The 15,465-nt window shown below is 44.2% G+C and overlaps 1 protein-coding gene across 1 annotated transcript; it reads right to left on the minus strand.

Moving 5' to 3' along the window:
- Positions 1 to 4,238: 4,238 nt before the first annotated feature.
- Positions 4,239 to 10,360, minus strand: LOC115865807 (carbonyl reductase [NADPH] 1). Its single transcript, XM_030880853.2, has 3 exons — positions 9,928 to 10,360; positions 9,063 to 9,170; positions 4,239 to 4,805 (listed from the first exon to the last, which is right to left on the minus strand). The coding sequence occupies exons 1-3, from the start codon at positions 10,214 to 10,216 to the stop codon at positions 4,369 to 4,371; spliced, it is 834 nt and encodes a 277-aa protein (XP_030736713.1). The 5' UTR covers positions 10,217 to 10,360; the 3' UTR covers positions 4,239 to 4,368.
- Between the last annotated feature and the right edge of the window lie 5,105 nt (positions 10,361 to 15,465).

The raw sequence follows: 15,465 nt of genomic DNA on the forward strand, positions 1-15,465 counted from the left end.
AGCCAGACCGAGTGGTGAAGGCCTTTCCCTTTCAAAGCCAGTCTGCAAAGACGGGGAGAGGTGGCTATTTCTTCTAATATAGACACCAGTGCAAAGTTACGAAGAAGACAAAGATTCAGGGGCACGTGACATAATCGGATGAACAAAGGAAAGCTCCAGTAACTGATCCTAAAGAAATGGAGATCTACAAATTGCCTGACAAAGAATTCAAAATAATCATATTAAAGTAGCTCAGGGAATTATGATAGAACAGAGATAGACCACTAAACAAAATCAGGAAAACAACACGCGAACAAAACAAGAAGTTCAACAAAGACAGGAACTCTAAAAAGGAAACAAATTCTGGAGCTGAAGAATACGAAGGAATTTCAAAATTTACTAGAGGGCATGCTTGATAAAGATGAAGGATCACTGTGCTCAAAGAAAGTCACTTGAAATTATCCAGTCAGAGGACCATAAAGAAAAAAGTGAAGGAAGTAAAGGACTTATGGCATATCTTCAAGCAAATCAATATACACACGATGGTGGTCCCAAAAGGAGAAGAGAGAGAAAAAAAGGGAGAAGCCTTATTTAAAGAAATAATGGCCCCAAACTTCCTATATCTGGGGTGGGAAATGGACATACAGATTCCCAAATGACCTTAAATAGAATGAACCCAGGATGGGATGAACCTACGTGGAGACCCACTGTAGTCAAATTTTCAAAATGAAAAGACAGAATTTTGAAAGTAGCAAGAGAAAAGCAACTTATCACATACAAGGGAGCCCCCATAAGAGTCCCTTGAGTAGATTTCTTAGCAGAAACTGTGCAAGCCAGAGGTAGTGGAATGATATATTTAAAGTGTTGAAGGAAAAAAAAACTACCAAACAAAAATACTATGCCTGGAAAAACTATTCTTCAAAACTTAAGGAGAGATATAGACTCCTGGGCAAACAGAAGCTGAGGGAGTTTATCACCTCTAGACCTGCTTTACAAGAAATGCCAAAGGGAGGTCTTAAAGTTGAAATACAAGGATGCTAAGCAGTAACACGAGAGCATATGAAGTAAGAAACTCAATGGTAAAGGGAAATATACAGACAGATACATTATACTGCAATACTGTAATGATGGTATGTAATCATGATTCAAGTCTAACAATTAAAAAGACAAAAGAATTAAGAATAACTATAACTATAAAAATTTGTTAATAGATACACAATATAAAAAGATGTAAATTGTGATATAAAAGTTTGTGGTGGGGGAGAAGTAAAAGTGTAGAGTTTTTGTATGTGATTGAAGTTTTGTGTTTTTTTGTTGAAGTGTTTATAAGCTTAAAATAGACTGTTATAACTATTAGATGTTTTATGTAAGCCTCACAGTAGCCACAAAGAAAATACCTATAAAAGATACACAAAAGAGAAAGAAATCAAAGCATATCACTCAAAAAAAAAAATCAACAAATCACAAAGGAAGACAGCAAGAAAGGAGAAACGGGACAAAAAACTACAAGACAGAAAACAATTAACAAAAGGACTCTAGTAAGTCCTTACCTCTCAATAATTAAATATAAATGGATTAAACCCTCCAATCAAAAGACAGTTGTGGCTGAATGGATAAAAATAGCACCCAGCTATGTGCTGTCTATAAGAGACTCACTTTAGATTCCACACTGAATCTAAAGGCTGAAATACACCTTTCAGGTGTTGGCTGAAAGGGAAGAGATGGAAAAAGATACTTTATGCAAATGGTAACCAAAAGACAGTAGGAGTGGATGAACTTCTATCAAGCAAGAGGTTAAATAAACAACTGTCTCTAGAGACAAAAAAGGTCAATATGTAATGATAAAAGGCTCAATTCATCAGGAAGCTATAACAATTATAAGTATATATGCCCCCAGTATCACAGCACATAAATAATTGATGAAACATTGATGAAGATGGTCTGGAAGTGAATTCCCTCTTCCTCAGGGGACCTCAGTCTATTTTATCTTAAGGCCTTGAGATGACTGGATAAGCCCCATCTACATTACAAGGATAACCTGCTTTATTCAAAGGCTGCTAATTTAAATGTTAATCTCATTGAAAAAATACCTTCACAACAACATTCAGACTGGTGTTTGACCAGTCTAGGTACTGTGGCCCATGAAAGGTGACACAAAAAATAGGCAAGCATACCAAATAAGGTAATATTCATTTCCAGGGATTAGGGAATGAACATATCTTTGGAAGCTATTTTTGTTTATTTAAAAATATAAAAATTTTAAATTAAAACAATTTCATTGACTTATTATATAAGTTTCAAGTGTATGATAGTATTACGTCTGTATACTCTATAGCGTGCTCACCAGCAAAATTTGAGTTTCCACCCATCACCATCACCCCTTTATCCATTTCACCCTCCCCACTGCCCCTTCCCCTCTGGTAACCACTACTCTGATCTCTGTATCTATGTGTTTGGTTTGGTTTGTTCATTTATTTGTTTTCTTTTTCTTTTCTTTTTTTTTTTTTTGCGGTACACGGGCCTCTCACTGTTGTGGCCTCTCCTGTTGTAGAGCACAGGCTCTGGACGCGCAGGCTCAGCGGCCATAGCTCACGGGCCTAGCCACTCCACGGCATGTGGGATCTTCCCAGACTGGGGCAGGAACCCGTGTCCCCTGCATCGGCAGGCGGACTCTCAACCACTGCGCCACCAGGGAAGCCCTGTTTGTTTGCTTTTTATATTCCAGATATGAGTGAAATCATATAGTATTTGCCTTTCTCCATCTGACTTAGTTCTCTTTGCATAACACCCTCAACGTCCATCCATGTTATCACAAATGGGAATATTCTCATCTTTTTTTACGGATGAGCAGTATTCCATTATGCGTTTGTGTGTGTTTCTGTGTGTGTGTGTATAACATCTTCTTTATCCATTCATCTGTTGATCGGCACTTAGTTTCCATATCTTGGCAATTTTAAACAATGCCAAGATGAACACAGGGATGCATGTAAGTTTTCAAATTAGTGTTTTCATATTCTTTGGATGAATACCTAGAAGTGGGATAGCTGGATCATACAGTAGTTCTATACTTAATTTTTTGAGGAATCTCCATACTATTTCCACAGTGGCTGCACCAATTTTCATCCCCTCCAACAGTGTATGAGGGTTGCCTTTTCTCCACACCCTCAACAATCCTTCTTATTTAAGTGCGGGCAGCGAACCTAACCCTGTGGGATTCCCAGCGTGCTCCCAGTTGGGAGGGTTGTTTATGAAGGTCTTACTGCGTGCCAAGGCATTAATTGGAATGTTTTACTTAATGTTTACCTAATCCTTACAACTGCTAAAAGTGCCTGCATTCTGGTTTGTCCTAGGTCACAGACAATAAGTGGCATATGTAGTTAGGTGTTATTTTATGGAATTAAGAAAAAAATCTTTAAGATCTCCGTGTCCATTTCCAAACTAGTTCAGATGTTATGGTGTTGATCTAGACATTGATAACCCTCTGTTGACAGTTTAGAAAAATAAAATAACAAGAGGAAACTAACAGCCTAGTGGAAGGGAAACACCTGTAAAGTAAACCTGACTCTTCAAATAAGGGTTCCACACTTGCCTTCAGGGGCTGTCACTTTTCACCTCCCCAAGCCTGAGAATCAGATGTGAAAAGTGACAAATAACATGACAGTAGAGGCGCCTGTACAACATGGAGTGCTTCTGTGAAGGGAGGGAATGTGGCGGACAGTCCCTGGGGCCTTGGGGAAGCCAGGCGTGGTGCTGGGCAGTACGAAGCTTCTCGTCACTGCCCTGGGTGGTGTTGGGCCCCTCTCACAGGGACTCGTGATAGAAGACACTTGTGCAATTCCAATGTGATTTCAACATTATCACCTATATAGGGGCGATTCCTATGACTATTATCCCCATTTTACATTTGAGGGGATACAGGAGATGCAGTATTTTGATCAAGGTCATGCAGGAAGGCGGCAGCGCCAAGACTTTTTGGTTTCAGCTGTTTGCCTTGAAAAATTTCAAACAGAAAAGTAGAACGAATAGTAGAGTGGACACCCATATGTCCTCAAAAGTAGGTCCAACAATTGTGAGTAACTGAGCTGGTTCAGCCTTGAACAGTCTGCATAAATGGACGTTTATAAAGAACTGTTTATTCATCTATTGACTTTTATTTATTATTTGTCATCCATCCCACTTTTCCTCCCCTGGGATCACAGAAGGAAACACAAACGGCTTCACAGAATTAGTAGCCATTTCCCAGTGAGGACTTGATAGAGATATTTTGATTCTTTTATTTCTTCTTCTTTTTTTTTTTTTGCATAGGGATATTTTTGACAGTGTAAGTGTCCTTTCCGTGAAATTGGGACAGGAACATAATCGGGCCCATGGGAGGAGCTGTGAGTGAGCTCACCACTGCACAACTTTTTTCTCGGAAACAAACTGTCCGTGAGGCCCCTCAGCATCCGGGGGCAAAAGGGCCAAGTACACGGGGGTCTCTGCTCCTTCCTCTGGGCTTTTGGTGGCTGTGGGTCCTGCCATGTCAGTTCTCACCCACCCTGGGCAGCAGGCATTCAGGAGGATCTTGTCCCCTCCTCTCTGCTCACTCAGTTTCCTGGCTTGGATTCTGGACAGCACCGTGACGCCGATTTTCGTCACCCCATAGGCGGTCTCAGGCCAGCCCTCCTTCCTGTGCACCCCGTTCTTTGTGTCTTCCACAAACTTGTTCATGAGCCCCACCAGCTCCTCCTCTGTGATGCTCTCACTTCGAAACTTCTGCTGCAATTCGGGGCTGCATTTTTTAAGAGAGCTGACACTCACAAAGCTAGACACATTCACCACTCTGCCTAAAATACAACACAAGTCATTACATAGAAAGGTGAGCACAAGGACAATGAATGCCAAATTCGGGACAGGATTTATGTCCTCATGTCCTCTCGTCAGAGGACATTAGGGAAGGAAGAGAACGTATTTTGGGAGGGGGTTACTCATTGGGTTTTATCTGTTTTATGATTATAAGTAACAATCTGTTATTTCTGATGTTTTTAAAAATTACACATAATTATTTTGAAAATTACAGGAATGAACTATTTCACTTAAACTCAAGAAATAAGTAATGACAACGGGAAGAATTCTGTGAATCTACCACCCAGAACAACTTGTGAAAATTATTTTAAAAACTTAACTATTTAAAGTCTCTGCTAATGGTCCTGAGGCCATACAGCAAATGAAGAAACGTTTATTCCCGAATATCTCCAACAACTCAGCTAAGAACAGAGTCTGTTCTGTGGTATTTCAACCATGACCTGCTCCTTCCTTTCCCCCTTTCTGGCCATAACAATGGAAACGTCACTCTAGGATGGTGCATCCGAGAACACAAGACTATTGTATCTTCCCAAGATGGGTAGGACATCAGCATGTCTCACGCCGCTCCTCAGCTACCTGTTGCAGAGGTTCAGTTCCTGGCAAGTGCATTTAGGAGGTGATCCAGCCCTCACTTGTGGGACAAAGGCTCTACCTGGGGCTGGACATCCTGAGAATACTGGGGCCCAGACTGCCCTTTCCCCAGCTTGTTTGTAAGGCAGAAGTATCATGCAAAGAGAGGCAAGCTGACAAGACCAGAGACCACTGCTTCTCTTCCCTCCTAGCTCCTAAAACAGGAGTGTCACAAAGAGAAGTGTCACCATCCCTGCTTCTATCTTCAGACCTGTGACTTAGAGATGTTGCACAAGAGGGAGAAAGAGTCGGGACATAAAAACCTAGAGGTCTGACGCTCTCCCAAAAGGATGTGATTTCATTTGAACGAGTGTGGGGAAGTTCGACCCTAAGGGCACTCTCAAAAACAATGGAGGTTGTGCTGAAAAGCAATTAGGAGATTGGTAGCTTTGTTAGAAATATAAACGAAATCATGTAAGTCAGCAAGTTTGCCAGAGAAAACTAGAGAAAGATAAGGGTAAGAGCCCTTCTCGGTTCAGAACAGAGCACCAAAACTACCCTTTCAAAAGAGCCTGAATGTAATTGGATGGAGATGCATCTGTGAAGCGATTTATGCTGTGCCTTGACAACAATAGTGGAGTCATCAGCCAGCAAGTAGTGGAGCTTAACAGCTGGGTGCGGTGCAGGAAAAAGACAGCAAAAGAGAGTCCTGCTAAACCCACAGTAATCCCAGTGTGACTGTGCGTCTCAGCTAGGCTGTACTTTCTGAGATGAAACATCAGAAACTTCACACTGCGAGGGGAGGAGGGCGGAGACTCAACTTCAAAAAATAATGTAGCCAGTCACTGAACAAATAAGCAAATAGCAACCACAAGCCCGTGGGAAGTAGGCTCTAATAGCAAGAGTAGCTATAAAATTCTGCAGTGTCCCGTTTCCAACCAAAAATTACCAGGCATGGACAAAGATGTTAAACCCTTTTTTTCCATGGGGAAAATATGTGACAACAGAAATGGCATGTCATGCTGCCGTGTCAGTTAGCTTTGATGTCTATCCCACTAAAGGTTTGGAAGTTCAGAAAATATCAACAAATAAATTAGTAGATGGCGTTAGGACTCCCATTCAATGATTCTCTGAAATACATAAACTGATTTAGAGAAATCGCCACATTAATCTTCCGGGCTTTCTTCTAAGATGAACACATTTCTGAAACGGGTCGATTAATCCATGTCCTCCTTCTAATCTAGAACATGTAAAGAGTAAGAAGCAACTAGTAAATGAATAGGAATGACATTGTCCTTAAGATAGAATAGAACCAATTTGTCCAAATGTTGCAGTAAGCACCATTCAGAGATGCTATATTTAGGATAATTTATTTCGCTCTCAAAAACATGACCAAGCCTCTCTCACAACAAAAATAACACATATTTCATGAATTAAAAATGCAAAATATAGAAAGGCATAAAGAAAGAAAAAAAGCCTGCAGGAGCGGAAGTCAGAATGGTTAACTGGTAAACGGGAAAGGCAGCTATATTACTATCAATAAAAGGGCCTTGGGCTTCCCTGGTGGCGCAGTGGTTGAGAGTCCGCCTGCCGATGCAGGGGACACGGGTTTGTGCCCTGGTCCGGGAAGATCCCACATGCCGCGGAGCGGCTGGGCCCATGAGCCATGGCCGCTGAGCCTGCACGTCCGGAGCCTGTGCTCCGCAATGGGAGAGGCCACAACAGTGAGAGGCCCGCGTACCGCAAAAAAAAAAAAAAAAAAACAAGGTCCTTGACATTATTTTTTTCATGGGTCTTCAACCTGGACAGAAGACAGAGAAATACTGTTAACTTCTTCTAGGTTGGTTATAATCAGTAATCAAATGACAACCTTTTTTATTCTGTGTTAACTAGTCTACCTCAGGAAGTCTAGAATCAGCGGTGAAAATACTAACCCGTATTAGGGAAGCTTGACCAGGAGATCCAAAGTTCTCTCGAGGTAATAAACTCCTGGATGTGGCTGTTTCATCTTCCCAATGTGTTCCATGCCAGCCCCTCCCACTGACTGGATCCCCAGGGATTAGAGCCAGCCACCTGGAGCCCTCTCCTCCCAACTAAGTGAGACTGTAGACCCAGAAGAGAATCACACGCTCGATTAAGTCATGATAACATGAACTGCTGGAGCTTTTCTCCAACAAAACAAGAATTCTCTTATTTCAAAAGGCAAGTAAACCTTGCTGCACTCCTACTGAGAATATAGCATGTATTTAAAGTTCCATTTACTCTAGCTTTCGTGAGGCAAGACGAACTGTTAAACAGAGGCTGTCTTAGCACATCTGGAGGGTACTCATTCCTCCTTCTGGACAAAGCCCAGACACAGCAAGAAACAGCCCAGCTAAGTAAGAGGAGTGGTGGGCCAGAGGTCATCAGCACGAGGTCAAGAGGAATGCAGCATGTGCAGCTGACACAGGGAACTCCACTGCAGGCCGCAAGTGTTGGGACGAGTGGAGGAATCAGGTGACACTCTAAAGAGCTGACTTTTTAGGTCCTAGTGAAGCAATTCTTAGAAGAACTTTCCAGGAGGACAGGACGGGGAAACAGGGCAGAAGCTGGGTGCAAATTGTAAAGGCACGTACTAAATCCCCAGCCACGCCTCTCAACCTTTCCAAAAGTATCTGCTTGTCTTATCTGGTATGTTTCATGGGTGGTGGTTCCCCTCCTGGCCCATTACTTTGGGGGTAAGTATTATAGTAGTTTAACCCAAAGGAATATGAGAGTTTGTTTTGTTGGAAACATTGAGCAGATTGAAGGGCAGTTAAAATGGACCTGGAGTTCGGCAGGTCGGATTACGGAGATCCCTACAAGTCACGCTAAGGGCCTGGACTTCACTCCTGAAGGATTTTTGGGAGGGGGAGTGAGCGTGCAGAGTACAGAGAATGCCCAGGAAGCAAAGGACTCAAGAAGCGGGGAGAGACCCTTAGGAGAGTTTACAATTGTCTAGAAATGACAGCTGAGGGCCCGTTTGCAGAGCTGGGATGGGGGTGAAGGCCTGGGAAGAAAATCAGTAGGAAGTGTCTTAGGATCTGGTAGATGGCAATAAGCGGGCAGGCGTGGTGACCTCCAGGATCCCGGTGGGTGGATGATGGGATCAGTGGCCAAGATGATTTGGGGAAAGGACGAGTCTTTGGAAATATTTGTTTTAGATGGGGGGATTCAGGGGAGGAAGGATGGGAATCAGGTTAAGATGGAGAGGCAAGAAGACACAATGTGTGCCTGGAGCTCTGAGAATGTTCTAGGCAGGTGACAGATTTGAGTGAGGCCTAATGAGACTCCACTAGCCTGAGTAAGATCACTCTGAGAGGGGGTCAGAGGAGAGAAGACCTGAGATGGACTCCTAAGGGAATGCCGCCTGTGGGGGACACGGAGCAAGCCTTTCAGAGGACAACTTTGGGCTAAGATGGGAAAAAGAAAGAGCCAGATGTGCAAAGGGCAGCTGGAGAGACAGCACCAATGACCTGGGCAGTGTTTAGAGGAACCTGAGGCCTCAGGGCACCTGGCCGGATGGTGGCACAGATGGAGGCCAGTGTAGCTGAGCAGGAGAGGTAGGGGGGCCTGTAGATGAGACCAGAGGCAGGCAGGGACCAGATCTTGCCAGAAACACTGCAGTTTGGGCTCTTCATCAGACTCACCTCGGGGTTTTATTAGAGGCAGGAGCTCTGTGCACACATCTTGGGTACCAAAGAAGTTTGTTTTCATAGTCACTTCTGCTTGAATATGAAACGGTGTGGAATCAACAGCTTTTAGGAGAAAAGAAAAGTTGAGTGAATAAATAGTAGCCATCAAGTAACATTCTTTTTTTTTTTTTTTTTTTTAAGTAATAGTTGTGGTTCGCGGGCTTTAGAGCACAGGCTCAGCGCTTGTGGCGCACGGGCGCAGCTGCTCCGCGGCACGTGGGATCCTCCACGGACCAGGGCTTGAACCCGTGTCTCCTGCATTAGTAGGTGGATTCTCAACCACTGCGCCACCAGGGAAGCCCTCAAGTAACATTCTATGGAAGATACAAAGAAAACAGCGCATGTGAAATCTGTTGAATTTTGTGTAAAGGTTGCGTCTGGTTCGTAGTATTGAGCCGGCGTGAATCTCAGGGTCTGACAACGCCTATGATTTTGTAGGATGGCGCCACTGCGGGGGCGGCTGCCCAAAGGGTGCACACACACGGGATCTCTGTGCATCAGTTTTTGCAATTTTCTCGTTTATTTCAAAATGCATTAAAAATTAACCCAACTGCCCCAAAGTCCAATCAGAAAGAAGCTGTGGGGCAATCTAGGAAAGGTCCCCAGGATTCGAGCCAAAGAAGCAAAGTTCCCTATGGCTAGAAAGCATCCAATTCCCTGCAGACTCCGCTCTCGCTGCACCCCTCCCCCTTCCCTTCTCGGTCCCTAGGGAGTCATTCTGGACCCCACAGGCGGGAGAAGCCCCACCGCAGCGATTCCCCGACAGATACGGCCCATCCCGGATGATGAACGCCTCGCCTGGGAGCACCCAGCCCCTTACTCTTGAAGGCGATGCCCGCGTTGTTGACCAGCACGTCGAGGCCCCCGTACTCCTTGAGCAGGAAGTCGCGCAGGGCGCGGATGCTCTGCAGGTCGTCGATGTCCAGCTGGTGGAAGCGCGGGCTCAGGCCCTCGGCCTGCAGCTGCTGCACGGCCGCCTGACCCCGTGCTGTGTTCCGCGCCGTGAGGACCACGTCCCCCGGAAACTGCCGGCAGAGGTCACGCACGATGGCGAAGCCGATGCCCTTGTTGGCCCCGGTGACCAGCGCCACACGGACGCAGGACGACATGGCCGGGTGCTGGGTGTGCGGTGCCCTTGGGTGGAGAGCGAGCCCGTTGTGCTTTCCCAGCGGCGCGGCGCGTCAGAGTGTCTGCGCAGAAGCTGGAGTTTGCAGAGCGCGCACCTGAAGGTCCCACGCCTGGAGCTGCCAGGCTGAGCGCGCAAGCGCAGGCGCAGGCTCCGCCCCTTCAGGGCTGGGCTCGCCGGCGCCCTCCCAGCGGTGCAGGGAACGTAGAGGAGGGCCATCAGGCAAGTTTGCAGGACAGTCCTGCTGAAAAGTCGCTGCTGGCGACTGCCTGCCTGGCATCAGAGAATCGTTCTGATTAGCTGTTTTGCCTATGTTTAAACTGAACCCTATCCTCTGTTCTCCTCCTTTTCACCCAGATGTTTAACTCTTCGCGGTTGCGCTTGAAGAAATGGGTCATTTGTGCAGACTTTGTTTTTCCTGGTGTTTGAAAAATATCGCTCGAACTGAAGTCTTTGTAACGTAGAGTTGTGGAATAAGTTGGGAGAACATGGTAGGGATCGAGTGTGTGTTGCTTCCTCCCGTAAGTATGTGAAAGCCAAGCTACTGCCCTATCCTTGAATGATTCTCACGTGTTAGTGGGGAGTGTTTACTGAATCATCATAGGGTTACCTCACTAGATACTTCCAGGGTTGTCAGGTTATCTGTATGCAGGTCCTGAAGTGTACAGGTGCAAAGGGGCTTTGCAGCCCTTTCTCACACTCAAAATAACTCCTCAGGCTGCATCTCCATTTTCAAGCGAGGAAATGGATCCTCAGAAAGTTCATAAATTAGCTCAGTGGGAAATTAATTTTCTTCCTTACTGTTTACCACTTAGAACAGAGGAATTAGGGGGTCTATAAGATCATTTTCATTTCTGTGCTGTCTCTTGTCGACTGAAAGAAAATGCACAACCTAGGGGACTTAAGCCTTGGGATATAGCCTCTCAGATAGCTGAGGGACTGTTCTGAAGAGGTAAGGGAGGAGCCAAGATATGTAGGAGTTTTTGCAAAAACAAAACAAAACAAAACATAAAAACAACCCAGGTAGTCGGAACATCAATTACTGCTAATTAAAGAAAACCAGACATCTCAAGTTAATGAATTTAGCACTTTTCAGTGTATGGGAAGATGCAAGAGTCTGGGCTTATTGAAATTATTCCTTTGATGTGCACCTGAACCATCTACGGCCAGTATCCTGTTTTTCTCCATCCTGAATTCCCTTCAGTGTGCACCAGCGCAGTCTGCTGCCATGGCTGATGGCTTGATCCTTTGTTTACTGAAATGGCAGGCAACATTCTTTGTCCACACTCTTATGGTATCCACAAGCTACTAGTGGCTATTTAAATGTAATTTTAATCAAAATAATACAATTAAAATTAGTTCTTTAGTTGCTTTAGCTGCATTTCAAGTGCTGAATAGTCAACGTGTTAGTGACTGCTGTATCGGACAGTTCAGATATTTCTTTCCGTCAGTGCAGAAAGTTCTCTTGAACAGCTATATTTTAGATAGTCTCCAATTACGTTGCAATTTCAAGGGATTTTTCCAATCAGTTGCAAAAAACAAAACTAATAACCAGGGTACACGATCTCTGGTCGTGTTCCATATCAATCCTTACCTTTAAGGGAGACGATATATTGGCATTGTTCATAAGGCATCCAGCCCAATTTTCTAGTGTTACTAGGCTGGTTATCCTTAGTATGCTTTTATTGTTTCTAACATAAAGGAGCCTTTAAACTTAAATGACCATAGCCTGGTGTTAACCACATAAATCCATCCTGTAACTGAGGAGGTTTTTGACTGTGATTCAGTTGGTGGTTCTGATGGAGCTTGAGTGACCCTAAAAGAAAAATTCATATTTATGGCCAGGGTCAGAGCAGGTATTATTAACTGGCCAAGTGAGGGAGTCCCCTCTAGTAATATCAATTGTGGCCTAAGGGCCTTCCAATTAGAGCCCTGGAGTGCAGAAATCCACCAAGGTAACCCAGAAGTACTGGATATAGGTAATTGACCACAAACCTAACAATTGGATTAACTTTAACTCTGCATAAGTTTGTGAAATACAGTGCTGTTTTCCACAGTGGCTGCACCAACTTACCGTCCCTCAAGCGGTAAGGACAGATTTTAATCAGTATTATACTGTAGAAGGGAAGAGTGTCCAGCATGAACTGAACTCAACTTGGATTTGTACAGAGGTGACTGGATGTTTTAAAGGGAAGTTGAGGGAGTAGGCAGGGGGAATGGAGGGGCTTGGGTAGAGTCAGGGGAAAATTATAAAGGCCTGGTGAGTGTAAATGCCCAGCAGGGCTATAAAGAGACTGGGAGACAGAGGTCCTATCCTATCTGATAATTACATTTCAAAGGAATGGCTTTCAGGTCCTTGAGAAAGAAAGACTCAGGTCCTGAGTTGTAGGAGATACATATATATTGCAAATGGACAGAGGAAGAATTCACAAATTTTAAGTCCCTTTTTAGTAAATGCTCTAAGAAAGGGTAGTAAAGGACCTCTCGTCAGGTGTTGGCTAGAACAAATAGTAAATTCTTCTGGCAGCCTGGAGCTCATTAAGGGGGAAATAAGGTCATCCTAGTGATACAGCCTTAAGCTATTAGAAACTATGTTAGTGTTTAAGTCTTTTAACATGGGGGTTGGTGGGGGAGTGGATGAAATCATTAGTGCCGAGTCAGTAGGTTTTATAGGCCCAGGCTGAGGCCTAACTGAAAAGAGGGCTTGGAAGAGACTGGCTAGAGCTTGGTCAAGAAGAGAATCTTTGTCAATTCCCCTCTAGAAAATGGAAGTATACATGATTTTTCTCCCTCATAAAGGGAGGGAAAATACCTGTTTTATCTACCCCTTTTCTTCTGTCTTGAATGCATTTGTAATGAGAATGTGATGCCTGGAGTTGCAGCAACTATCTTGAGATCATAAGGAAACAAACTAAGAGGTTAGCCAACTCCCTAAGGATGGTATTGTGGAAAATTAGGAAGAGCTTTGATTTTTAATGACATCACTGACTCATGGGTCCAAATCTGGAACCAGCCCCCCCTTTGCTTTTCAATAAACTTTAAATTTTAGAATGGATTTACTGAAAAGTTGCAAATGCAGTACTGAAAATTCCCATATACTCCACATCAAATTTCCCCTATTATTAACATCTGACTATTGAAACTGAGTGGGACACTGTGAGGCACTCTCACGTACAAAAGCTCCTCCATGTCCCCTGTTTCTTGTTTGTAGTAAAAGGTTTTAGTCTCCTAGGTCTTCCCTGGGTTCCAAGGAGCAGGCACATGCAGTTACTAATTAGGGAAGTGAGGGAATGCAGAAAGAAAGGAAAAGCAGTTAAATAAGAAAACTAACGCCAATAGTTCAGTGACAAAACAGAGTCCTAGTTCTCCCCAAGGTATGTACGTAACAACTTGATGGATATCTTTGAATTGTTCTTTGGGAACTAAGACCTCATCCCCACCCCCAGAGGTGGAGGATGGTGACTACATGCTGAGCACAAGCACCAGACCCCAGATTGGCTGGAACCACAACGTTGATGACTGAGATTCCTGAAACACCACCCTGTTACCTCACCACCAAACAATCGGAAGAAAGTCATGAACTCTGCAGCCCTCACCATCAAACGTTGCCTTTAAAAACGCTCCCCTGGAGACCATTGAGGAGTTCAGGTCCTCTGAGCATTAGCTGCCTGTACTCCTTGCTGGACCCTGCAATAAATGCTGTACTTTCCTTCACAACTTGTCAGAAATTGGTTTTGCTGTGGGCGAGTGGACCTAAGTTCAGTTTGGTAACAAACACTATGATGGTACATTTGTTATAACTAAGAAATAACCCTGGAACAGTATTAACTAAGCTCTATGCTTTATGCGGCTTTCACTGGTTTTTCCCTCTAATATCCCTTTTCTAGTCCAAGGTTCTCTCCAGAATACCACATTACATTTAACTGTCATGTCTCCTTAGTTTCCTCTGGTTTATGACAGATTCTCAGAGTTTACTTGCTTTTCACAAACTTTGACAGCTTTGAGGAGTACAGTCGTCCCTTGTTATCCAGGACCCCCCGTGGATACGAACAACCTGGGATGCTCAAGTTCCTCAAATAAAATAATCTACTATTTGCATATAACCTAGGTACCTTCTCCCATATACTTTAAATTATCCCTAGATTACTTATAATGCCTAATACAATGTAAATGCTATGTAAGTAGTTGCAGGTGTGTGGCAAGTTCAAGTTTTGCTTTTTGGAACTTGCTGAAATTTTTTTTCCTAATATTTTTGGACTTGCAGTTGGTTGAATCCACAGATGTGGATACAGAGGGCCGGTGGCACTGGTCAGGTGTTTGTGGGTTTGTCTCATGTTATTCTCAAGGAAGAACTGTTACTGAGTCCAAGCTTGTACCGCTTGGTGCAGGACAGGTCAATGAATCGAGACACGAGGTGTTGAGGCAAGGAATAGTGACGATTTGGAAAGCCAGCAGACGGAGAAGCTGGCGGACTAGTGTCCTAAGGAACCATCTTACCTGAGTTAGAATTCAGGCTTCTTTTATACCAAAAGGGGAGGGGTTGTGGCTGGTTGTTGCAGATCCCTTGGTACTGGCCAGACTCAGAGGGGTGTGATAATCCTTTGTTCTTGCAGCCGTCCACGGTTGGTCTGGTCACGATGTTCTCGTAAACCTTCAACAAGTTCTGCAACTTTTTTATCTCTATACAAATGAAAAGTGTTAAGCCTTTAAAATGCAAGCCTGGGAGGCAGAGCCTTGTGGAAGGACTATTATGTGCATTTCAGGCTGTGGACAACGTTCTTTCTCTGTTTGGTAACACAAAGGTGCAGAGCCAGCATGACTAAGCACAGGCAACAACACAACCGTTAGAGTTAAAGGAATAGATCCAATATAGAGCCAGGTTGTTCTTCTGTGTTACAGAACTAGGGTTATGGGTTTTGGAGAGTAACATCTCCAAATGTTAGGTGAAGTACCCTTCCTATAGTTGGGAACTTCGCAATCAACATAACTTATTACTGATATGCTAACCCTTATCACTTGGCCAAGGCAGTGTCTGCCAAGTTTCTCCACTGTAAAGTTACTTTTCCCTCCTTTCCATGCTGGGCTGTCTTGGAAGCAAGAGATAATCAAGGTGGGGTGGGTGGGGCAGAGATTGAGCCCCATCTCCTGTAGGGAGGCGTATTTACATAAACGACTGGAATTTTCCTGTTAGGCTGATCCTGGGACACGTCCGCCAACAGGGACAGCAGGGTG

The sequence above is a fragment of the Globicephala melas genome, chromosome 4 (assembly GCF_963455315.2).
Source record: "Globicephala melas chromosome 4, mGloMel1.2, whole genome shotgun sequence".
Classification (NCBI taxonomy): Eukaryota; Metazoa; Chordata; class Mammalia; order Artiodactyla; family Delphinidae; genus Globicephala; species Globicephala melas.

Bases quoted from the DNA above. Each gene is read 5' to 3' on its own strand.
- LOC115865807 (XM_030880853.2), bottom strand. From the start codon at position 10,216: ATGTCGTCCTGCGTCCGTGTGGCGCTGGTCACCGGGGCCAACAAGGGC. The intron at 9,171-9,927 runs GTAAGGGGCTGG...TTCTCCTAAAAG, and splicing joins CGCGGGCATCGCCTTCAAGA to CTGTTGATTCCACACCGTTT. The intron at 4,806-9,062 runs GTGAGTCTGATG...GTTGTATTTTAG, and splicing joins GCCTCTAATAAAACCCCGAG to GCAGAGTGGTGAATGTGTCT.